Source organism: Peromyscus maniculatus, chromosome 10, assembly GCF_049852395.1.
Source record: "Peromyscus maniculatus bairdii isolate BWxNUB_F1_BW_parent chromosome 10, HU_Pman_BW_mat_3.1, whole genome shotgun sequence".
Taxonomy (NCBI): Eukaryota; Metazoa; Chordata; class Mammalia; order Rodentia; family Cricetidae; genus Peromyscus; species Peromyscus maniculatus.
In genome coordinates, this window is record NC_134861.1 from 82,388,585 (window position 1) to 82,414,709 (window position 26,125).

At 36.0% G+C, this 26,125-nt stretch overlaps 1 protein-coding gene across 14 annotated transcripts; it reads right to left on the bottom strand.

Annotated features, from left to right (window-relative positions):
- Nucleotides 1–264: 264 nt before the first annotated feature.
- Nucleotides 265–25,644, bottom strand: LOC121820832 (sulfotransferase 1E1). Of its 14 annotated transcripts, XM_076546561.1 has the most exons (11): nt 16,737–16,987; nt 14,270–14,426; nt 14,067–14,140; nt 13,455–13,543; nt 11,480–11,640; nt 8,871–8,996; nt 8,237–8,334; nt 5,077–5,203; nt 3,155–3,249; nt 1,876–2,056; nt 265–857 (listed from the first exon to the last, which is right to left on the bottom strand). In XM_076546561.1, exons 4-11 carry the CDS (start codon nt 13,541–13,543, stop codon nt 745–747), a joined length of 990 nt encoding a protein of 329 aa, XP_076402676.1. In that variant the 5' UTR covers nt 14,067–14,140; nt 14,270–14,426; nt 16,737–16,987; the 3' UTR covers nt 265–744. The 14 variants fall into 14 exon arrangements, with proteins under 14 accessions (XP_076402676.1, XP_076402677.1, XP_076402675.1 ...); XM_076546562.1 differs by lacking the exons at nt 14,270–14,426; nt 16,737–16,987 and adding an exon at nt 25,499–25,644; XM_076546560.1 differs by lacking the exon at nt 14,270–14,426.
- Nucleotides 25,645–26,125: the final 481 nt, after the last annotated feature.

The window sequence follows — 26,125 nt, forward strand, 5'->3', positions numbered from 1 at the left end:
GAGAGAGGATCCTGGCCCTTGTGGAGGAAGGGACGGAAGTGGTAGGAGGCAACTGGTAGCTGCTCCCCTGCTTCTCTGATCTTTCAGGTTCTTACCCTGATATCTAACTCCTGATATTTTATTGACAAAGAATAATTAGTTATGGCTTCAGTCACAAACTTCTAGCTGATATAAGTCTTGCATGATTCTACATAACAGTGATGGCAATCTATAATTCTGCACTCCATCAGCTTGGACTTAAGGCTTAAAACATAAGAAAACACATTTATTTCAGTTTAACTATTTTTTTTATTTGTGAGTCTTTAGGTGTTATCTTTAGTGACCTCATAATTCTTAGAATTGCTTTAATTTCTTCATATAGTTTTGTATATATCCAAACACAATCAAAAGGTTACCTACTTGCCAATCTCAAAGCATCTTTATATTTGTTGATCTTTGGACCACCAAGAAAACATTTATATTGTAATATGAATATCTAAATATGGAGACATCAAATTATTTTTATTAGAGATCTTTGAACACTATAAGAGGACAATGCTTATGTTATATATAAGAAAAAATGTGGTTTTGCTGTCAAAATCATTTGCTGTCAGAAATTAAATTGATATGGAAGTTTAAAAAAAAGATAGAGAAATTAAATCTCAGCCTTCAAAAGACGTCTACTTCTACTGACAGGCAAACCAGCAGAAACTGGAGGATAAATTGAAGAATGTTCCAATTTCAGATACAAGAAAAGGAAGCATCTCAGAGCTCTTCTCTAAACTTGAGGGTGCACTCCTTCATTTGCTGCTCATAGTGCTCATCAAATTTCTCCCTCAGTGCTACTGTGAAGTGGTTCTTCCAGTCTCCTACGATTCCTGTAACGAAACAGGTGGAAGTCAGGAGTGTCAACTCTTTGAGCCAGAATCATCAGATTTTTCTACCCTGTGTATCTTTCATAAATAATATGAAACTTCCTCCTAATATTCAGTTTTCCCAATAAAAGATATATGTATCACACCGTTTTATTTCACAAAAATATATTCGTCTTTATTGTCTTGACAATGTCTTTAAAATTCCTATTGACACATTTTCTCCTCACAGACTACTTCAAATGAGCTTTCTTCTTTGATTTTTCTCTGTTATACAGGGCTTTCTATAATGAGATTAATGGTATAATGACTATCAAATTATTGAATATCATCTTTGCCCTAATAAATCTCTCAAATCTAGACTTAGGCATTCCTATCCTATTACTTACATGACATTACTACCTGGATACTATATAAGAATCCCTAATTTGAGGTATACAAGTTGACTATATCCCACCAGGTAGTACTTCTATTTAAATACAATTTCCTTTCATTGTGTTTTGATATTATTGGTAAATAGAATTGTGTTTGAATTCCTACCTTAGTTATTTACTTTTCAAAACTTTCTGTCACTTATAAAAGGAAAATATGACTGACTTTTCTGAACTTGTTTTTCATCTCAAAATGAGATAGTAAATTCATTTTCCTATTTAGAAATCATAACCTATGGAGATAATATGTAAAAGGCATATGGTATACACCCAAGAGACAAAGACCTAGTTAATGACAGCTGGTACACTATGATATCATTACTGATGTTGAGACTAAGGTGTCAGCCATATGCTCAAATTAATATACTTCTCAAATGGAAGAAACAAGTAACAGAAATTCATTATTAGTAAATGTGGTCTTGAATATATTAATAGTGTTTAATGCCTCTACACAATTTACAATTCAATAATAATATTCAAGATAAAAGAGTTGTAAAGAAAACATATATTAATTATTCAGGGTAAATAAAATTGACTAGACTTAAGTCATGGCAACTTAGACCTTTTAACAGAAAGCCATGTGACTTTCTCACCTTTTCTCATGAAAGGCGATACTTTGTGAGTCATCATGTCCTCTGGCATTGTTGTATAATTGGTAGATGGATTGTTCCTCATCTCCTGGAATGAAGTGTGTTGAATGATCTTATCTATGAGCTCCTCTGAGGGCTTCTTCCCTAGGAATTCTATCAATTTTATCACTTCTCTTCTGATATCCTATGGAGAAATAAAAGTGATTTAAAAATCAAGTTGACAAAATTGGTGAATAGGTATTAGGCTAAAAATGAAAGAGAATATTACATTGCATCTGGTCACATTGGAATTAAATTTATAATGAAGAAAACAAACTGTTCTAAGCAATTCTTTCTCATCTGGAAATAGATGCAAGACACTTCAAAATTGTTAGGCCTAAATGAGAGGACTTGTAAAGTGTTTGTTGTAGTTCTTTCAAATTTCTTTCTTTCTGTTTATTTATTCTTCCATAGATAGTACATGTATGTGTTTTGTGCAAGCAAGTTTGCATAAAAGCAGATAAGTCTGAATGCACTTGTATTTGAGTGTGTGAAAACCATAAAATTGTAGTTATATAACTTCTTCTATAGCTGTCCACTTTATTTTACTGAGGCAGGATATCACCTTCAACACAGAGCCCACTTTTCTGTAAGTTCACCCTGTGTGTTTGACTCTGGTATCCTCTATTTCCACAGCACTAAGATTAGGTGCAGGCTTCCATACAGATCTGGTTTTATTTAAGTGCCAGGTATTTGAACTCCAGTCCTCAAGCTTACATAGCAATGACTTATCCACTGACATCTCCCCGGGGATTTTTTTAAAGTTATTTTTATTCTTTTTGAGGCAAGCCTTGATATTCTGCTCAAACATGGCTTGAATTCCTAACTACCTATCTCAGTCTCATAAATTCTGGAATTACAGCTATAAGCTACCATGCCTAGTATTATATTCTCATACATGGTATATGTACAGTGAATTTCATATATAAAAGTTATAAATCCTAAGACTACAGTGTCTAGTGAAAGATGAAGCTTAGTAATTATCAATTCAATCAATTCTTTTTGCAAATTTTATCTTTAGAAAATTTTTGACTCTTGGCTTAAAATGTATTTGTTCACTAACCATTTTTACTTACTAGATTCAGGTTTGACTTAATCAAAGCAGAATATCATGTTTTTCCTTTTATATTTCTGAAAGTGGTTGCTATTATGTTTCCAGTGATAGTATTGTATCCAGAGTATTGTCAGACGCTAAGAGTATATTAAAAACTACTAGAATGCTCATGTGTCTTCCATTTCTTACCTCTATCATGTCTTCATAAAACACAAATAATATACGTGAATTCTTACTTTTTTTCCACCAAGATTTTACGTGATCATACCATGAACCATACAAAACTGAAATTAGAAGAAACAAATGTACAGATATTACATCATCATTTTGCAAATTGATAGAAGTATTCAGATTATTAGGACAAATTGATTGTGGAATGAGAGCTAACAGGCAATTACACTTATTAAGAAGAGTTCTGTTCAGTAATGATACAAAAATTGTTGAATAATTTCCTGTACAGAAACATGTTGTTAGTTTTACCATCATGATATGTATTATGATAAGGAGAAAAGATAAAAAACCAACTCAATTTAGAGCAATGAGAGCATGTGTTAAACTGGTGTGTGTGTGTGTGTGTGTGTGTGTGTGTGTGTGTACATCTGTGTGTGAGATAAATAAACACACAGTGGGGGGGAGAATGTAGTAATTATTACAACAGTGGCCATTTGGATTGTGAAAGTGTTCTCATAGAGACAATTCCTGTCTCTCTTCCATAAAGTTAGATTTTAGATACCATGTGATTTGACAAATGCTGTCTCTTCTCTTTTCTTCTCTTACCCTCACAGAACAACTTTATCAAATCCAAGGCTAACAGAGTGGTACAAACATGTATGAGTGGCCACTAGATGTGGCATTGACCCATGGTGTACTTTCCTGTGCTTTGATGCCACAATCAAAGTTTAAGAGAAGGCCCACAATGATATTAATAACAATCTAATTCATCCTCTTTTTAAAGATATACATTATTTTTCTCTTTATTTCATAGAGAAACTTAACAATCTTGAGGCATATATTTTATTCATAGTGTCCTAGAATACATTTTTTCTGCAAACCACAAAGATCCAATGAACAACATTATCGCATATGGATATAAAGTGTTTTTCTTTCAGCTGTCCCTATACAATTCACATAGCTTATTTAATGAGGTGTAAACCCTTTGTTACCCCTTCATCTTCAAATGTAAACACTCAGTTGCTTTAGTCAGAACATCAATGGAATGATGAAGTTTCCATAATATGTGCTCAGATAACTCTTAACTGTTCAGGGAAATTAAAATGAAAATATTCAGTCTACATGCCTAGTGAAAGAAGTAAGAGCTTTATACGTATTTAGAATATTTGTAAATACCTACATCAGGCTTCATTTAATCCCCTGGCATTTTAATTGGAAAGGAATGAATCATGCTTTTATCCCCTCACATGCTTTTTGTTCAATCATATTACAACAACATGTTCTAAAACATTTGAAAAATATAAAAATGTATGTTAGAGATGGAACATGCTAACTCACAGATTTATAGAGGGGAAACCACCACCCCTAACCCAAAAAACTGGATCAATGCATTTACTTATTGGCATTATAATGAAATTACTAGAGTCTCTAATTTTCCATCCTCCTCACATACACAAATCTACTATCACTCTAAGCATCAGTGCTTTTAGAATTTGGGTAATATTATATCACTTAGAAACCTTATATTCTACTTCTGTGTGTATATATATATATACATGTATATGTATGTATGTGTGTTATTTAAACATATCATATTCCTACTTTATGTATTTTTATCATCTTATAATCAGATTATATTTTATTTATATTACATTGTATTTCTGTTTACTTATATTGCATTAATCTGTTGTACATATTTATATATTTATTTATACTATATTTCTCTTTATATATGTTTATATTATATCACATTCTATCTCTGTTTATGTATACTATATTATAGTTCTGTTTTTGCATATTTATATTATTTCTGTTTATATTAATTCATTTATTTTCCTTCACGCAGAATAGCATTTTTCTTGTTTGTTTGTTTTTTGGAACAGCATTTGTTTTATCCTGCTTTTGGGGAAAGTAATCCAAAGAAGACAAGTTGCTCTTACCTTGTCCTTGCATAAATTTCTCCGCAAATTCTGAAAAGGATTCAGGATTTGGATAGCTCACTATCATTTGAATAAAGTGATAATAAGAAACCACCACATCCTTGGCATTCCGGCAAATATAGATCATCTAGAGGACAAAATAAGGTGTTAAATCACTGACTGGATTATCAAAACTACCTTGTCATCAAGTTTTAAAGATTCATGTTTCCAAGAACTAACATAACATAAATCCATTGTGGAAAAAAGATTCAAATATGAACATTAGACAGACAAAACAGACCATAGCATCTTAAGTTGAGGCAGTGTCTACTCTGTGTCCCGGCTTGCCTTTAGTCTTACCCTGCTAGGAAATGTATTCCATGGTCTGAGGTAACAGCACCATTTCTAGTGTTGTTCAATGTCTGCTCTTGCTTTTTATTTGTATGACATAACCACTGTCAAAAAATATAGCCAACCAGATGCTCTCCCCAATTTTATAAATAAAATAATGAAATTTAAATTGATTCAAGTATAGTAGTATTGAAAATAAATCAATGCAAATAAACAAGTTGATAGATCACTCAGTCAAAAGTTCAATTTTCTGTTCTTTAGACCATATTACAATTTGGATCCTAAGACAAAACACCCTGTAGCTTCATCACTTGCACTTAGAAAAATGTAATTATGTTTACATATTTGTAAATCCATATCTCAAAGTTCTCTACTTTCTCCATCTGGGCCCACCTTGAGGTCATCCCCTTCATTGTTCAATAATAAAAGTGACCACTCCTGCCCCTGAGGAATGTGATTAGAGGAAAGTGCAATCTGTATCTTGACTCACTGGCTTTCCATTCTTACATAGTAGATAAACACCAGGGGATGGGCAAATCAGGAAACTGTGGTGTTAGCTTTTGTTTCTAGAGTTAACACTATAAAACTTTATCCTGCAAAGGCCTCATCTCTTTGTACTCCAATATTTTCACCACTGGCACAGACATATCTGAATGGAATGGCAGAAGTCATAAAGCCAGCACATCTGCTTGTCAAATATCTAGCAGAGCTGAGCCATGTGATGGCTGCCATGCCACCTTTGGTTCTCATCTCCACCTTTTACTTACTTGGGGTACTTTTAATACATGTACAATTTGAGGATGTTGAATTGATGGGAAATTCCTTATGAATCATTTATGCCTTCTCCCAGGAATGCTGCTTATCCAGGAAAGTCCTGAACATAACTGTCCCTCCCCCCGCCACACACACTTTGAGGGAGATACCCTTATCTACTTGAAGGTCTTCCTTACGCCTTGGAAGTTGCGATATATAAAGAAGAAGCCAGATGTCTCTTCATGAGGCTATGAGGCATTCTTGAAACATCTGTCCCTCTACTTACACTGGAACAAGATATTCAAAACAAAGTAAACTTAAAAAGGTCAACAAGATTCAGTGGGCTAGAGGAATTGTCCACAGTTCAGATTACAAGCTTCTTCCCACTGTACACTCAGACAATTACTTGGCATACAACTCTGCCCTACATAGAGACATATTGCTGAGCGAAGTATGGAGTGGAAAGATGATGAAAGTATGAGATGTTAGGACCTCCCTCTCTTAGAAGTTAGCTCATGTAGAGCCACTATAATGTCATAAGACCAAAGAACAACAGAATACGAGGATTAGACATATAGACAAATTCTATAAGGATATAAATATGAACAATGATTGTATTATGCCAGAATTTAAATAATAACTGCAGCAGTTTTAGCCTGAGGATTTTTCCTGGGCACTCTGACCACTAAGAGTTAATAATACATTGCTTGAGACATGGCAAAATGCCCGGGGTAGTTGAAGATTTTCTTTTGGTCTACTGTCCTTGAAGCAACCAAAGCAACCAGCCTGAGCACAGGCTGTTATATGCCTCTAGATTCTCAAAAACTGGGTTATGAGGTTAATGAGTAAGAATGATAACTCTGTTTATTAATGATCTCAAAACCTGAGGGAAAATGATTGAAAATGATAACTCTGTTCTGTCATAGTTTGTTAATGATGACTAAAAGATGAGCAAAAGGAAGTAAAACACATGTCCAAAAACAAAAATGATATGATCTATGTTTTGGAACATCATGAATGTATCCCTGCTAACTAAATTCTGTATAAATAAAGAAACACTCTGGCTGAGTCAGTTTGGCTGTGAGATTCTCCCAACCACCATGGCCTGGCTCACTTCCTTCTCCCGCTGAGTCCTTAAATCCTCTGCAGGACCCATCCACTGCTGGGGAATGGCTCCTGGCACACCACTATAGAAATAGAGCAAAGCATGTAGTCTCCTCCAGGTCTACAGTCTATACACCTCCCTTCAAACCACACCACAGCTTCAAATCCACAGTCCTTCAATACTTTTCTTATTCACCATCCTGCTCCCTTAAAAATCACTTTCTTTCCTTCATCACATTCTACAGGTACATAGACTTCATTGTGAACATTGAACTTGATTGTGAATTTTGGAGGGTACAAATCATATTCAAACCTACCATTTCTTGTAAGGTGTAGAGACACATGACACAGATAATCATTGATTCCATGGAAATAATCACTTACAGAAAAAAATAAGTAAAGAAACTCTACAAGTAGTACTTAGATCATGTAAGAGGAGACTTCTAATTCAGATGCATGGTTTAAATGGCTAATGAGGGCTGGGTGGTGGTGGTTCACACCTTTAATCTCAGCACTTGGGAGGCAGAGGCAGGTGGATCTCTGAGTTAGAGGCCAGACTGGTCTACAGAGCCAGTTCCAGGACAGCCAGGGCTATACAGAGAAACCCTGTCTTGAAAAAAAAAAACAAAAACAAACTTAAAAGGGTTGAAGAGGAACTAGTCGATTCAAATAAAGAGACAATTTCAGGAGATATCTGTAACCAGTTCAACTTTTCTGGTATAATTACAATCTAGACTTGGGTTATGTTAAAAATTATTCACATTTTTTGAAAATCTATGTGTTAAATGAAAACAGTAATACTATATATATAGCTATATAAATGCATATACATATACATACACACAGTGTGTGTATGCATGTGTGTGTGTGTGTGTGTGTGTGTGTGTGTGTGTGTGTGTGTGTGTGTGTGTGTGTGATGCCTTTTAGGTAATATCTGAGTCCATAAAGTCTAAGAAAATCATATTCTGGTTACCTTGCAGTTCTTTTCCCAAAATGATGCTGGAAGAAGCTTGGGTGGCAGGTGAGTTTTCACTATTCTGGGAGATTCCTTCTCTTTTAGTTGTCTTACTCCTGAGTTGAAAAATAGACAATTTGAAATGTGTTCATATAAACTTAAATGAGCATTTTCAAAGAGGTTATTTAAGATTCTAGATAATACAATCTCACAGTGAAGGAAATTATTAATTAAATAAATTGTAAAGCAAGATCAAAAGTTTTCATCAATTGATGTGAATAATTTTTCACATGTTGTTAAGCAATCTTTCATGAATACATTTTTGATTATCCTTGAAATTCAGTGAATAGTTTCCTAGTGTTTAAAATATTTTCAGCTTCAGGAAACTGAGAAATAAATGCTCACATATTATAAGACTCTCCTGAATACATATAATAGTTAGGATTATTCACTATTCCAGGCATATATCATTGTATAAGACTACTCTGGATTTAAAGTTTCAGAATTTCCTACAGAGGAATTCTGTAGAGAGAATATTATTTGCCTATGTTACTAAAAATATCTTTGTATTGCAATATAATCATATCTGTATCATCTATCTATAATATATTAAAATGTGTGCATGCATCTTTAAAATTAATTTAAAAATTACCATTTATTAACTCTTCATATCTGCATTCCAGGTGAGGTACTCTATTAAAAATCGCATCCTCCTTGCATTTTTCCACATCACCTTCTTTATAGATCATATATACAATTTCACTAACCCATGTGGTACCTGTAAAAATTAAATATACCTTATTCACCAATGGCCCTGTATGGCTGATAACAGTATTATTTTAATAGTGTTTGATGTCATCCAAACTCAAACAATATTTTCTTGAATATTTAAATTTACACTACCCCAAATATCTTCAACAAATATGGATGTATATTGTCATGAATAATAACTGGTCAATGTGTCCAGGCCTTTCCATGATGAACTGTGATATTATGAAAATTAATAACACTGATAACTTCAATTGTTATGAATAAGAAGTCAGGAGACATGAATAAAAAGTGAAGCATGAGCAACAAATACAAGCATACTTTCTGCTATAGACTTTACTGGTATCTTTGTGCCTACACTGAGGCCTTATCTAGAGAATATATAAAAATATGAATTACCTTTCTGACTTTTGATGATAATCAGAAAAAGAAAAAAGAAAATCAGTAATAACAAAGTACAGTTTTCTTTCTTAAGATGTTGTAATGCAGATAAGAATAGAAAGCTTCAAGATGTATGAAGAAACCATATATGCTGTGTGCTGCTGCCACTGCTCCTGATTCTAGGATGTTCAAAGAGAAGGTCCCCCAGGAGGCCAGAGCAATGGTTAAGGCACTTGTTGCCCAACCAGAGGACCTGATTTTTGGCTTCCAACATCAGCATGGCAGCTCAAAGAATCCATCACCCCAGTTCTAAGGAAACCAGCATCTTATTCTTTGTTTTCCTGTGGACATTAAACATGTATTCATACATGCAGGTAAAACCCTGATATGCATAAAATAAAAAATGAATCTTATAAACAATGAAGTTCCCTGATGAAGAGAAAACCATTGAGCTTAGGCTTCATAATTGCCAGCGTGATTTCACCATTTGTATAAGAAGGGAAGAGCCCTCTGAGGCAGCAGCATAAGACCACTTTTTCAGCATGGGACATCTAAGAATTGTGTAGTGGTGGGAAAAAAAGAATTATTTATTTTAGGGAGTATCAAAGTTATACAGCAATATCATAAAAGGGTGTTTGTAAAGAAATCTATTGAGAGAGTAAATACAGTGGTGCAAAGAAGATGAGATACCCAGTAAGATGACAATTGTGAGGCGTAACTACTAGAATGAGCAGGTGAAACATTTTGATGGATAGTTGTGGATATTTATAAATAAGGGTTGAAACTAGCATTGCCCTGTGCTCTTTCTTCAGATGACAGTGCTGCCATTTAGCGGAGCCAAGAAGAGAAATAAAGGAATAGTGTAGATGTAACCAACAGTCTTATTAAATAAGAAACACAGAACCAATGTAAAAGAGAAAGCTGAGAGGTCAGAGCTCAGAGCTAAAATCTCACCCTTCCTCCTGCGGTGTCCCAGCTTCCCGAAAGAGAGCTATTTCCTTGTGTGTCAGTCGGTTCAAAGTCATTCTGCCTTCTCATTGGTTGTAAACCCAAACATGTGACTGCCTCGTCACTGTCTGAATGTACAGCCCTCTAGGTCTTAAAGGCATATGTCTCCAATGCTGGCTGTATCCCTGAAGACACAGAGATCTATGGGATTAAAGGCGTGTGCCACCACCGCCACACTCTTGCTATGGCTCTAATAGCTCTGACCCCCTGGCAACTTTATTTATTAACATACAATCAAAATCACATCACATTCAGTACAATTAGAATACTACCACAGAACAGTTTCAGGGAAGAGTTGCCCAAGACATAGTGGGTCTCTCTCATAGTTTGTACTCTTGAAATATATAATTGTGTATTTGTGTGTGTGTGTGTGTGTGTGTGTGTGTGTGTGTGTGTGTGTGTGTGTTTCTGTTTCATTGAGACAGAGTCCCTCAGTGTAGCTATGGCTCGTCTCAAAGTCATGATTCTCGTGTTTCCTAAATATTGGAATTATAAGATCATATGGTCATAAATAGATGACTGATTCATTTTTAAGTGTCAAATGTTAATAAGCAAACAAAGAATACAAGATTGGGCTTTGCTGGCTTTTAAAGTATACAATTTTAAGACTCTAGAACTGCTTATAGCAGTAGAGATAACCTCAGAAAAAAGGAATTGCATCTGTGAATATATGGAATGAAATTAAAGTTTTTGAGTATATACAATGAAAAGGAGGTGGTTGCCTGAAAAAGAGTTTTTGATTACCTTTGAAAGCATTTATCCACATACACAGCTATAATATAAATGCAGTAGTTTTAAATATTCATTATGCAATGCATGTCTCAAAATGACTTATCTGTATTAAATAAGATAACTGCATGATAATCTCCACTTATCAGTGACTTAATGGTGTTACTAATTGTGTCCTTGGAAATTTTTGAGATTGTGGAATAGAGTTGATAATGTGCAATTTATTACTATTTTGAAACCAAAATTAATACAACTGTCCTTAATATGAAAAATGAGTTTGAGTCAGGTAAACATTTTAATACTGATGATTCAAAGTAGGTTTATTTATAATTTTTATATGTCAAAACAACATCCTTTCATAGCAAGAACACTTACCAGATTTAGGATAAGTAGCAATGACAATATCATCTGGCCTTGCCAAGAATGTTTCAACATCATCCCAATATTTGGTGAACCGTTTATCCATTAGAACTCCACGGAACTCAGCAAAGATTTCATAATCCTCAGGTCTCGAAGTCCCCATCTCAAGGTGGCTGCTGGGGGAAAAAAGAGATGTTTTACAGTTTTTATATACTTTGCAATGCTTTCACATTAAAAATAACTATGTATATAAAAGCCAGTTAAATATCTGCTCCTTACCTGCAACATGAGTGAAACATTGCTGAATATTAGTGCAGGGAGGGGAAACTATAGTCAGGATAATATTGTATGAGAAAAGAATCTGTATTCAATTAAAAATGCAAAAAGAATATATATATATATATATATATATATATATATATATATATATATATATATAGAGAGAGAGAGAGAGAGAGAGAGATGGATATGGATATATTCTTAGTGTTTAAGTACTTTCTACTCCTATTAGAAACATAAGTCATTTAACTTTAATATAAACAGTAAAGCTATGCAAGACAGTGTAGAGTATAATTTAGATGCTATATAATAGTGTAGGGGATATTTATATATTTATGTAAGCATAAGATTCTATGATGAATGGAAAAATAATATTCAATTTTGTTAAAATTGATGATGCATATGGAAAGACTAAGAAGTCTTAAAATGAACCATATTTCAGCAGAGACTTCATTGTGTCTGCATTAAATAATAAAGATGGACTGCATTCTTTTTAAAGGTACTGTCTGGTATCTAACCCAAATCTATTCCCAAATATATGTCATTGAATGAAAGGCTTTCAAATGTTTGATAAATGTATTTAAAGGGAAGTAGAATTAAGATACTGCAAAACTTATGCCTGAAATAGGGAATGCTGAGGTTATAGAAAAGCCCTTTGGAGACATTGACCTTGATTTTACTTTTCTCATTCTCAAAAATAATTGACCTTCTTAATGAATGATTTGCTCCAAAGTGACAAGCCTCAGCAGAATTGTTCTCATTCACTCCCTGGTCAAAATTTTAAACTATGCGCTAGGAGATGCCTCAGTGGGTCAAGGTAAATGTCATGGTAACACAATTGTTCATCCATGGAAAGCATGTGCTGTTAACAATTTCCAAGGACACACTTCATAAATTCAAAGATCCTAGAAAAATTAATAATTAATACTTTGTTTACTCACTTTAATAACCACTGTTGTGTTTCCTGGCATTTATTCTCTGAATGTCTCTAAGACAACCCACCCAAGATGCTATTCATATCAATACATCTCTAGATGGCAGACTGGAAGACATCAAGTGATACCCTTGTCATTGGTTTGTTGTTATTCAGAGAACAGTTTCTATGTGTTATGAAACCACAAAATATTATCAGTCATGTCTATTCTTCCCAAAGGGGAAAAAAATCCCAGTCCCTGCAATTACAACTTTGAAATGTCACCTAGACTTAACAATTTGAAAATATTATTTCTATTCCCCAAACAGAAATTAGCCATCAGGTTATTTTCAGAATTGTCTCCTGGCTTAGTGAAAATAGGTATTTACAAGAAAGAAATGTCCATTTTTAAAAAGAACTATAATACCTTATTCATTTGCTTATTTGGGTGAATTGGATTTTGTGGGTTGAGCCACATTTCTAAGAACTGGTTTGCCTTTAGTTGGAAGTGGCTAACCCACCACTAAGTGGGAGCCTGATATGAAGCTGTCACTTTGTAATTAGCTAGGTCTCCTAGATAAAGCCTTGCCATTAAAAGGCCTCTTTCCTACCCTCCTTGTTTTCATACATTGACTCAAACTAGAACACAGAGATTCACTCACTCACTACATGTGTGTTTTCCCTCAACATGTGTATTTCAGCCAGAAATTGTCGACATTATTTCCTAAGGGGAATAGGCACCAGTTGTAGAGAAACAGCAGCATGAACTGTCTAAAATGATAGCATTTCCTCTCATACCTCCCAACCAGCTGCCCTTCTCTGTGTGATTGCCATCCCTTCTTAATATGAAGAGTGCTGAAGATTTTGGCCAAGTTCTCAGTTTTCATCTGGATTTGAATTAAGTGGCCAAAATTAGAAGTTGTCTTTTTGTATATATTTCTGCCACAGCACTGTGACACAAAGAAGATTCTGAGAAAGGTTTATTACTCTAGTTATTAGACTATATTTTTGATTGGATAGCTTCCAAAATCAAAAATTCTATCAAAATTGAACAGCAGCCTGCAAATTAAATATACATGAACGATTTATCAATAAACCTACATTTTTGCTGTATTGTCTAAGTTGTTTACCTAAGAAGATATTTTCAAGATCCTTATAGCAATTGCATTCAGTACTTTCCAGGTATATATGATACTTAAATTTTATTTGAAAATCTTTAAACATCAAAGCATATCTAAAAAATTTTTTGTGACAAACAATTTTAAGAGGCTTTAAATTATTCATGTTATAAATTAGGCTAGTATCAATATAGATTTTATTGCCCCTGTATTTTTAACAACTTAGTAAATGACACAAATTTTGTATTTTCAATATTTAAAATCTATTAATATCAAAAATTAAAAGTACAACCTGTCCAGATGATCCCGTGAAAGAAATGAAATGATCTGGTTTAGTTCTCTTCAAATGGCAGCACAAGTTTTAAGCTGAAAAAAAAATGAGAACTGTTTGTACACTTAGAAGGTGTCTTGTGAGCTTTTGTTCTAACAGCCAGAGAAGCAGGCATAGACTAACTTATAGGGCTGGGCTACAATGCAATGGATTGAGAGAAATACCTGCAGTGGTATTTAATCATCTGGTAAGGTTCATTCACTCAGATGGCCTCTACTCCTGCCCCCATATGTAAATCTTAAATTATCCTAATTATATCTTTCATTAAATTGCCCATTTATACAGGAGTAAGAAGAAGTAAACGAGGAGATGAGAGGAGGCCTGGAGGAAAAAAGGAGGAAGTGTGAAGTGAGAAAATCTTTTACTTGCTGCTGAATAAACAATAAAGATAAAGCGGTTATTGTAAACAACAAGCTTAAATAAGTAATAAGAAAAAGCTAACAAGGAGGAACATAAATAGTTATGACTGTGGACCAAGAGACCAGCAAAAGAAAGCTTTGTAGAACTTAACCATGTCCTAACAAGACAATGGGGAAGTACATTCTTTTTGAAACTGTTGCCTATACAACTTAAGATTCTGGAAGCAGAAGAGGCAGTGCCCCATAGGGTCCTAACAAGACAATGGGGAAGTACATTCTTTTTGAAACTGTTGCCTATACAACTTAAGATTCTGGAAGCAGAAGAGGCAGTGCCCCATAGGGAAGAGCATGCCAATTGGTGGACCAATGCGTAATGGACAGCACTGAAAACATACATAAAAACAACATTATACATACTGAAAGATTATGTTGGGAATATATATATATATATATATATATATATATATATATATATATATATATATATATATATAAAATAAACATGTGTGTGTGTGTTTATAGATATACATGTATCAATGCAATAGCAATTAGAGGCGATGAATTTGAAAGGGGTAGGTATATACAGGAGTGTTTGGAGGGAGGAAAGGGATGGAGGAATGTTGTAACTACATTAAAATCTCAGAAAACAAGTGTTGCCTATAATTCTAAAACAGCCTATAATATAGAAGAATATATACACTTGTAGAAAAAAATAAATTTAATGAACAACACTCCCTTTGGGGTAAATTTTGGGGAAACCCTAGTCCACTCTCTTCCAAATCCAAGGTGTATAGCACTCAGGTTCCAGACAAACATCACTGTCATTGCTGTATTTAAGCAGGAAAAACGTCCCCAGGGCTGTGGGCCCCAATAGTGCTTCATCTTTGTGTGTATCTGCTTTAGGTCTAGGGAAGGAGATTGTCAATGGTTCCTACCACTTCAGCTCCATCAATACTTCCAGGTAAATGTGTTTTCAAATGAAGTTGTCCTCTTTTGAGAGACATTAAAACTTAGGTATCTCTCAAATGACTTCAAGTCGTACATTTACTTTTATCTAGGATCCGCTCAACTATGTTATCATCAAGCTTCATTATTAAACCACACCTAACTCAAAAGCAGGGTCATACTCTTTAATTAGATACTGCCCTGGATCCAGGAGAATAAGCATTGGGTAAGTAATTCTTGAATGAAAGTTCCTGATTTCTTTTATAAAAGTTGATGGAAGCAATCCTAAACAGTCTATAAGTAAATAATCTTATTATTTATTATCTATGCAGTAAGTACAGTAGTTTCTGAAAAACTTAACCTCCTGAAATTAAATCAGTAAACCAATAGTAAAAGTAGCCTTGAAACTTCATGCTTATCAATGAATGATGGATACAAGAAGAGTACACAATGTTTGAATCAATTCTGACCTTTTCTCCTGTGTACCTTTAAACAAGAAAAATATCTTAGAAAAAATACTATTATTTTTAATATTTGTCTTTATCCCTAGAATTTTTCAGATGTCTTTCTCATATTATATTCCAAAATACCGAAAGAAACTGTAAGGCAGGCTTGAATCAGTGCAGAAAATGTTCCCAAGACCATCATTTCCTCTTATTTGTGACTAGTGAGCGTTTCCTTTTTTTTCTGTCATAGAAATTTCTCATTTAAGGATCTTAGAATTTGCTTTACAAATGATATTATTATTAGGGGAATGAGAATATTTTGCGTACTAATTCAACAGACTGAGCAGATAAGGGGGCAAGGGTTCACATAGCTCTTACATGGTTTCCTCCTTGCCTTTGGCATATTGTGAGAGTGTAGTACAAAAGAGCAAATATTGTGTATTACTTTTAACTAAAATTTGCAATATACTTTAAATTTCATAGACAATAATAATTGAATAATGTCATAATCCACTATTATAGAAGCTCCCATAACACTTTCAGCATTTCAAAACTTCCTTTCCCTCAACCCACAAAGCCTGTTGCGCCTTTCCTTATTTATTATGTATCCATATGCTGTATACATAATAAATAAATAAATAAATAAATCTTTAAAAAAAATTACAAAGGAGAAAAATCAACTAACAGTCATGACACCTGTGAATCACAACTACCACCAGAATTGTATGATAACTCTAAGAGAGTGAAATAGAGACATGCCTGGTATTGGACACTACCCAGGGCTAGTGAAGCTATGGATCTTGGAGGAGAACTTAAAACAACTACTCTACTAAACAAGTTCAATTCCTAGCTATTTTCTAAACATTTGTTCTTATACTCACAGAGAAGCGTAGTCCTCACCTTCATCAAGGCGACTTTGCAACTGATGAAGATCATTACAGAAAGCCAAAACCAATCAAAGTACAGAGATGTGGGCCAAAGTCCCAATGGATATATCTACAACACAACTCCCACACCCTGACCTGGACCAATACCATCAATGACAAGTATCTGAGAAGAAGGACGAAGGGTTCAGAAAATATTAAGACAGAAAAATTGGGGTTAGGGACTCTTGCACAAGCTATGTCTTTTGCCAAGCAATCTTATTAAGCAACATGGCATTTTATATACAGCTTACAGAAGAAAAAATGAAACAGAGTTTGAATCCATTGTATAATGATAATGAGTTGAGGTCAACAGAAAACTAATCAATAAATGTAGCACAAAGGAACACAGAGTATCTCAAATGTGTCATAGACTGATTACACAGTGGCCTTGGGACTGATAACCATAGCCTATGGGGGGTATGTGTCCTAGATCTTAAGATCCCAAACTGAAGCTCCCCCAAGGCCCTGGCCCCAGGCCATTAGTGGCCATGACAAGCATGCCTTGGTTATTAACAAGGAACTAAGTTCCTTCTTCATACCTCCATGTATCTGGGGCTCAGGGAAAGTCCTGGCTCCCACCAAGTCTAACTCTCTTGAGATCACCCAGCCAAATTTCAGCCAATTCCAAAGGCAGTAAGACAAAACTGTAGTATAATTCTAATCCCTTTAAACATTTCTGTCTCTAAGAATTGAGACTCAGGTATAATTTCCACCTTCTAATTATTCTCCAAATATTAGATCCTACAATGTCTAGGGTCTGGGGCTCACTTTGAAGAACTGAAACCTTGTAATTAGCAAATATAAATTTTGATCCTCTATAATGATAAATCTTTTCCATGATTTCTACCTTAGAGGAACCCTGTTTTCTGTTATTTTAACCATCATTTAGAAAGTGATTTCCTCAATAATTTATTAAAAAACTTTTATTGAAAATAGATCCTTGTCTCATACAGTACATCCTGACCATAGTTTTCCCTCTCCACTCCTTCCAGAACACTCATCTCTCCCTCTCTCTCCCCCAGATCCATTCTCTCTCCATTTCCTCTCCAGAAAAGAGCAGTCCTCCAAGAGACTACAGCCAAACAAGACAAAACAAGATACAAGAAGACAAGGCAACAATTCTCATATCAAGGCTGAACAAGGCAACCCAATAAGAGGAAGAGTCCAAAGAGCAGACAAAAGATTAGAGATTCACTTGATCCCACTTTTAAGAATCCCACAAAAATACCCACCCACTCCCACCTACATTCAGAGGAAGACTCTCTGATGAGACCTGGACATGGAACTGAATATCATTAGGAATCATATCATTGATTCCTCTTTTTCAGTTGTTCTTGGTTCTACCCTAGGTCCCTGGGCCATCCAGCTTCTAGTTCCTAGACATCTAGGCAGTATAAAGCCTGGGTTTCCTCTCATGGAGTGGCCTTAAGTTAAACTAAACATGGGTTGGCCACTCCTACAGGTTCTGTGCTAACATTTCCCTTGTACATCTTAGAAGATGTAAGATGTCCCCTGAAGAATAGATTGTAGGTAGAGGTTTTTGTGGCTTGATTTATGTCCAGGTTTCTCTTTTGGTAGCCTGTAGAGTACCTTAACATGCCAAAGAGACTAGAAAATAGGGGAAAAAGCTCCATGCAAGTACCAGCTCAACCTCACCACATTCAATGAGTTGAATGAGTATCTTCAGCTATGGTACCCCCACTATCACTTTTGAGGAAACAACCTTCTGTCCTAGTATCAACCTGGGTTGTTTAGAGATCTCCAAGGGACCTCTGCAGCCAACAACACAACTGAATGCAACCCAGTCCTACCACTGGAAGCCTTGCCTGGATTTAAAAAACATGACCAGTTCAGACTACATATTCTCAATAACTAGGAGTCCTTCACTAGGGTCACTTGTGGTGATATTTTGATTGTGCTCTAACAAATAAAGTTTGCCTGGACATCAGAGTGTAGAGCTAGCCACTAGTTAACCATAGAAGCCAGACAGTGGTGGCACACACTTTTCATCACACTACTTTGATCCCAGCCAGTACTTGGCAGGCACACACCTTTAATCACAGTACTAGGGAAGAGGAAACAGGGAGTGATATGGCTGGGCAGAGAGAAGAATATAAGGTGGGCTGAGAAAGGAGCTTGGGCCCCCACCTTTCAGGCTGAGGAGTTGGCAAGATCAGAGGTGGCTGTGGCTTGCTCCTTTGTCTGTCTGATCTTTCAGCATTTACCCTAAATCTGGCTCCAGGTTTTTATTTTTAAGACCAATTAGAATCTGTGCTATAGTCACCCTCATAGAGTCTAGGGAGTTTCCACTGCACTAGGTTTCCACACCACTTCCCCAACTCTTCCTCCCCAATTTCAGCTGTCTTCCCTACAGTCTCTCCCTCATCTCTTCCCCCAACATTAGATTCTGCCTGCTCCTATCCCCACCCACCCCAATCTACCCACAATTTATATTCTATTTCCCTTCCCAGGAAGGTCCATTTGTGCCCACCTAAAACCCTTCTCTTTACCTAAGCTTTCTGGGTCTGTGAGTTGTAGTTTGTTTATCATTTGCTTAATAGCTAATATCCATTGTTAAGTGAATACATATCATATTTGTCTTTCTGGATCTGGGGTACCTCATTTGGGATTTTTTTCTAGTTCTATTCATTTGTCTGCAAATTTCATGATACCATGTTTTTTAATAGCTGAGTAATATTCAATTGTGTAAATGTACCACATTTTCTTTATCCATTCTTCAGTTGAGGGACATCTAGGTTGTTTCCAGTTTCTGGCTATTTTGAATAAAGCCCCAATGAACATAGTTGAGTAAGTATCCATGTGGTAGCATACAACATCCTTTGGGTATGTGCCCAAGAGTGGTTTAGCTGGGTCTTGAGGTAGATTAATTCCCAATTTTCTGAGGAACCACCAAAATATATCAAGAATTCAAGAAATTAGATATCAAAACACCACATAATCCAATTAAAATATGTGGTATAATTCTAAACAGAGAATTCTCAATAAAGGAATCTCAAATGGTTGAGAAACACTAAATGTTCAGCATCTTAGCCATCAGGAAAATGCAAATAAAAACTACTTTGAGATTCCATCTTATACCTGTCAGAATGGCTAAGATCAATAACACAAGTGAGAGCTCATGCTGGTGAGGATGTGGAGCAATGGGAACATTTTACCTTACTGGTGGGAGTGCAAACTTATACCGCCACTATGCAAATCCCTTTTTAATTTCAACCAATCAATGATTAAGCTTCGTTAACTTCAAAGTTAATTTTAGTCTGTGACCATAAAAGCAGAGGCAAAGATAAACAACAAACAATGATTATTGATTTATAGGATTTGTCTTTGCCTGAAGTAAGTTGTAATGGATTCCCAAAAGATACATTAAAGTTCTAACCTAATAAAATTAGTGTCATACATCCATACATCCATGATTAGCAAGAAGTGAAGGTATTAAACTCAGCAAGGACCAGTGGGCTTTGGGACAGCACAGAATACTGCTGGGACCCTGTGGCCTGCATACTCTCTTCTCCCTTCTAATATTGATGATTCTTTTGGAGGTTTTGGTGTCCTTTTGTCATCATGCATGGGATAGATGTGATCATTCCTAGAAACACAATTTTTTCTCAAATATTTTCCCCTAAAATCTTTTGGGAGCTGATACTTTCCAGGTTTCTTGTCTGGGGATTACACCTGTCACTTCAGCCCCCGGGAGCTGTTCTGATTCAGTGCTGACAGGATCAGAGGCAGATCACCCTATTTCTGGAAATGTGTTTTGAATGGGATTGTTGTTCTTGAAAATGTGTGCCTATGTCAATCACCTTTTAGTTTTGTAACAACAGGAATGTACCCGGATCTACATTTGACCACACTAGGAAAATGTTAGGTTTGGGTTTTGGTTTAAAGATGTAAAAGTTAGGAGAAAACATATTTAATATATTTGTTTTTGCCCAAGATTAACATTGGAGGATGAGAAAAACTTGCTTGTTAGTATGGAAAAACTTGCTTGTTTTTGATGTATAAAGATGGCTGGAGCTACTAGGGCTAGTCACTTGTGCAAAAGTCATCTGGTGGCCAGACAGTTCATTTCTTTGCGGCAACACCCTTCCCCATCTCTGGACCTGAACCCAGGTTGTGGCAGGAACACAGTAGAAAATATTTCTTGGTACATTCCTGTGTTTGCCCCTTCCACATAAGAAGCTTGAACATCTATGTGTTTTGGTGGTTCTGAAACCAGTTGCCAATGGACACCAAAGGATGACTGTGTATTTAAGTGCTAATTTGGTTATTTACTTTACACCATTATTTTACACTACTTTACAATAGAAAAAGAAGCTAAATCTTACTGAATCATCCAACAGAGAACAAATCTCATGAAAAATTTGTGATTGGCTCTGTCTCCAGATTCAAGTAAGAGAAACTACTACAGTGTCTTGTCTGTTAATATTCAGAGACAATCCCATCCCACAACCACTGGGAATTATTGAGCAGTCCCGATCCTAACAGACTGACTCCAAAGTCCTTGGGAATTGCTCCTGCATTTTTTGTTTCTGGGTAAAACAAGAGTCTAGTTAATGCAAACTCCCTTTTGTAAGGTAGTCAGTCTTCTCCCATGTATACCACAGAAACTGACTAGTTTGTGATAAGTAAAATAAAATGCCATTTATAAGAAAGGTAAGTATAATTGTGTGTGTATTACAAACAAATAATTTTCAGATTTTGTTTCCTGATTGCTGGACTTCATTGTCTTAGGTATTGTTAGACCAGTATCTGTATTTCAAAGAACAAGGTTTTTTGTTTTTTTTTTTCCAGTTTCAAGGCAGATATCTCCCCACTAGGTTATTCGGGCATCAAATCAGGACTCAATATCTCTGACTGAAGCTGAGGACCTGAAGTTGGGTAATGTTAGATATTTGCCCATGAGAACATTTGCAGACCTTGTGAAGGAACTGAAGTCTTTCCAAGCAGTATTAATTGATAAAGGACAAGGTTAGGGCTGAGGCCTGCTTGCCAAATAGTTCTCCTTTCCTTCCTTTATGCCTTAGAGACCAACAGCACTCACAAAAAAGAATTGGGGGAGGCATTGCTGAGAAATAATTATCATCTATTATTGTTTTCTTCTTAGTCTCTCCAGGAAAAGGCAAATAGGAAATGTATTGTACATTCTAATGCCTTGTCAGGGGACCTGAACATTGTTCTAGATTTCTTAGTTATAATTAAGTACAATTATTCTCATTTGCTCTCTATATTTCATAAGTTTTTAAATCTTAGCTAAGTCACTGTTTTGGAAAATAAATTTATTCATTTATTTTTATTTTTTATTTTTGATATTATAATTACATCATTTCCCTCTTTCCTTTCCTTACTCTAAACCCCTTCAGATACTTTTCCTTGATTCTTTTCAAGTTCATAAGCTCTTTCATTAATTGCTGTTACATGCATATGTGTATGTACATAAATATATGTTCCTAAATATACCCTTCTCATTCTGAATAAAGAACATATATACAAGGTCACTTTTTGCTTAAACCTCAATCTTGCTTTTTATGTATATGTTGAGGATACAAACTCAGGTCCTCCTACTTGTGAAATTGTTAGTTAACAAACTAAGCCATCTCCCCAGGTCCCACATCTTACTCTGCTTCTCATTTTACCCTCATAATAACCTCAAAATTACTCTTTCTATATCAGCTACTCATCCTCTTGCTCAAAGATGTGTCTTAAAGAAGCAATCCTCTAATTTGGGTCCTTAGGTCTTGATCTTGGTCCACTGTTGATGATTTAATTATGTGGGAGATACTTAAAACATAAATGTAGAGCCTTCATGAGGGTAATTTCATCATACTTATTGGAAGGCCTGAGAGATATTTGTTCTTAGGGAATATTTTGCCACTTAGTATCTGGTGAAGTCAGCCACCTTGTTTAAAATGTAAACTAGAAATAGGAGAGATAGGTCGGTTGTTTAGTGCATGTACTGCCCTTGCAGAAACCCTGAGTTCAGTTCATTGCTCGTAGCCACCTATATCTTCAGTTCCAAGAGAGCTGATGCTTTCTTCTGGGTTTTACAGACACCTCTACCCATATGAACACACCCTCACACAGGCATACACATACACATAATTACAAAAACAAACAAAATAAAATGGTCCTAGCAGAAGCCTCTTTCTGGATAAAATGGAAGGAAAAATAAAATATCACTTGGGAGGCAGAGATCCATCTGGGCCACACTGGGCTACATGAGACTGATCCAGTATAGAAGAGAAACAGATCCAGGCAGTGGTGGCACATACTTTTAATCTCAGCACTTGAGATTTCATGCCTTTGCTTGGGGAGCACACATGCCTTTAGTCCCAGGAAGTAATATGGCAGGGCAGGGAAAGATATATAAGGTGTGATGGAACAGGAACTCACTCTCTTTAGGCTGAGAATTTCATAGAGGTAAGAACTAGTGGCTGGCTGTTCTGCTTCTCTGATCTTTCAGCTTTCAACCTGATATCTGGCTGGGTTTTTTTTATTATTATTAAAAGACTATCTAAAATTTGAACAACACAAAGTGTAGGTGTTTGCCTCTGGGTCTTTGGGTAGAATCTTCTGGTTTGAGGTAGCATGTTTTATTCTAGAGATAAAGCATCTATCTATTGACTCCCAGCAGAATGATACATGAATCCTTGGGAATATCTGATAAGGTATTTTCTACTGAGGAACTAATGGTTTTGCTGGTCATTCTTTCCATGTTTAAGGAGGACCTAGTCACCAAGGTCATGTAATCTTTGTAGTACCATCCTTTGGAGCATAACTTTGTCTCCATATCCTGTAGAACTCATTGGACTTGCTGTGGATTTATTATGTATTAAGTTATCTGATTGGCCTCAGAGTTTAAGGTAAGATCTACTGTGGGGAAGGGAAAATGTTTTTTTAATGGTCCTTGGAGTGAGTGACTGCTACTTTACTGGGTAGTCCAATAGACCTAGAATCTCTTATTTGTGTTTTATGGGCAAGACATTAGATGCTAATGATCCTTCCTCTTTCCAAATGTCAGCATGGCCAGGTGAGCTTATGAAGGAATACTTTGAATCACTGTAGATATTAAACATATTTTATTTTACACAAATTAGTCCTTTGTAAGCACTATTTGTTTGGCCTTTGGGGAGGAGGTAGATGGGGTAGTAGGGAAGTTTCAAGTATTCCTGTTTGGCTCACCACTACATATCCTGCCTTACCTTCTCCAATTAGGATTGAATTATTACTGTAGCTCCTCCGGTTGCCTAAGGACTGAGCAGTTATGTCTACTGATATAGGTGGAGAGATGATTTCAATACACACATGCCAGATTAAAATAAGTTTTTACAGGCATGAGTGAGGAAGATTTAGGATACCACAAGGGTGTTATTTTATTTTATTTTATTTTTTAGGAGGATTGCTTGATAGTTTTTAGTCTCTTTGACTTAATCACTCTAGTATGGTCTTATCTTCTGTCAAGTGAGAGCTTCTAATTCTTTTCCCAAAGATACCTTAAAACTTCTCTGAACTAAAAATTTTGTAGCTGTCATAGTTCTTAGGGGGAGGTAACTCCGAGGTTATAACATCTAATTTCTTTTAACAATATGTTGCTGGGCTCAGTTCTATCCCTAGGTGTTTAGTCTATACCCAAAGGAAAGATTTGTTATTGTTGCCACAAACATTGAGGATTTTTAATTATTTGGCATGCCCAGACTTTTTTACTTTTCAGGAGAGAAAGAAGATAGGATTCATTTTAGCTTGTAGACAAATTTCTAAACAGTCTTGTTAAATAAGAAACAGAGCCAAATACAGCACATTTCAGCACAAATAAAATATCAACACATTTCCCCCTTTTATTCTAATAAAAAGGAAAAAAGTTATAACTAACATAAGAAAAACTATATATAATAAGTACAATAACTATATACAATATATACAAGCAATAAATACCTCAACAATGTCTGATCTATTTGCATTTGACAAACTCAGAGAAAATATTCCATTATCTATCCTATTTTGATAAGCCCAAAATGCACCTGATTCACTTTTTATCCTAACTTATAATACTAACAGAGAACTATCTTATCATGTCTTTCAAATTGCTTGTAGCTCTGGCTCCTTTAAGCTCCAGGCACGAGAGTTGATGATCTGGCCACAAGTAGCTCCAGCTGAGGGCAGCCAGACCACTTGTAACTTTGGCCCGGCCTGGGGCCTATAAACTCTGGCTGAGCTGAGGCCTGTAACCTCTGGCCTGTAAGACCACCAACAGTTTAATGAATTCTTGCCACGTGGGAGCCAAACGTAGACAATTTTTTTTTCATTTTTCTTTATTAATAAATTTTCTACTCACTCTACATACCACCCACAAATCTCCCCTCCTCCCCCTCCCACCCTCCAGACCTCCCTCCCAAGCCACCCCACATCCCCACATCCCCCAAATTAAGGTCTCCCATGGGGAGTCAACAGAGCCCAGCACACTGAGCCTAGGCAGGTCCAAGTCCCTTCCCACTGCACCAAGGCTATGCAAGGTGTCACACCACAGTCACCAGGATCCCAAAAGCCTGCCCATGTACCAGGGACAGAATTTGATCCCCCTGCCTGAATGCCCCCAAACAGTTCGAGCCAAACAACCTGTAGATGAATTTCTAAATAATCTTATTAAATAAGAAACACAGAGCCAAATACAGAGGCAATAGCCATGACTAGCCTTAGCTTACCACCAGCAGTAGCTTCCGCAGAGAGAGTTTCTTCCCATCTAACCTGTGCTTTTATTGCCTTCCAGTGCTGTCTTGTCATTGGCTCTAAGCCCAGCCACATGACTTCCTCGTCACTACCTGTCTATACAGACCTCTAGGTCTCTATGGTTGGTACTGGGATTAAAGGCTTATGTCACCACACTTGGCTGTGTCCTTGACTACACAGAGACTCTGTCTGCCATGTGATCAGATTAAGGGCATGTGCTACCACCACCTGACTTCTGTTTATGGCTCTCTTTGACCTCTGATCTCCTGGCAAATTTATTTATTAACATACAAATAAAATATCACATTTCAGCACAAATAAAATATCACCACATTAGCTTGTTGTACTTTCAAGCCTCACTGCTATAATGGCTGACTCTTTAACCTTTTAGAACTTTGGAATGGAGCTCCAGACTTCCAACCTTCCCTAACAGGGATTATTCCTGTAGCCAAAGTAACATAAGCCAGGAGGCCCAGGAAGATATCAGGGTTCAAAACCACAGGCAAGGTCAGCAGGGAATGATGTCAGAATTCACCTTACAGTTTCCTCTCTTCTCACCTCCAGAGCAGGTCTCTGTGGACATTACCCCAGGTGTGAGAAAG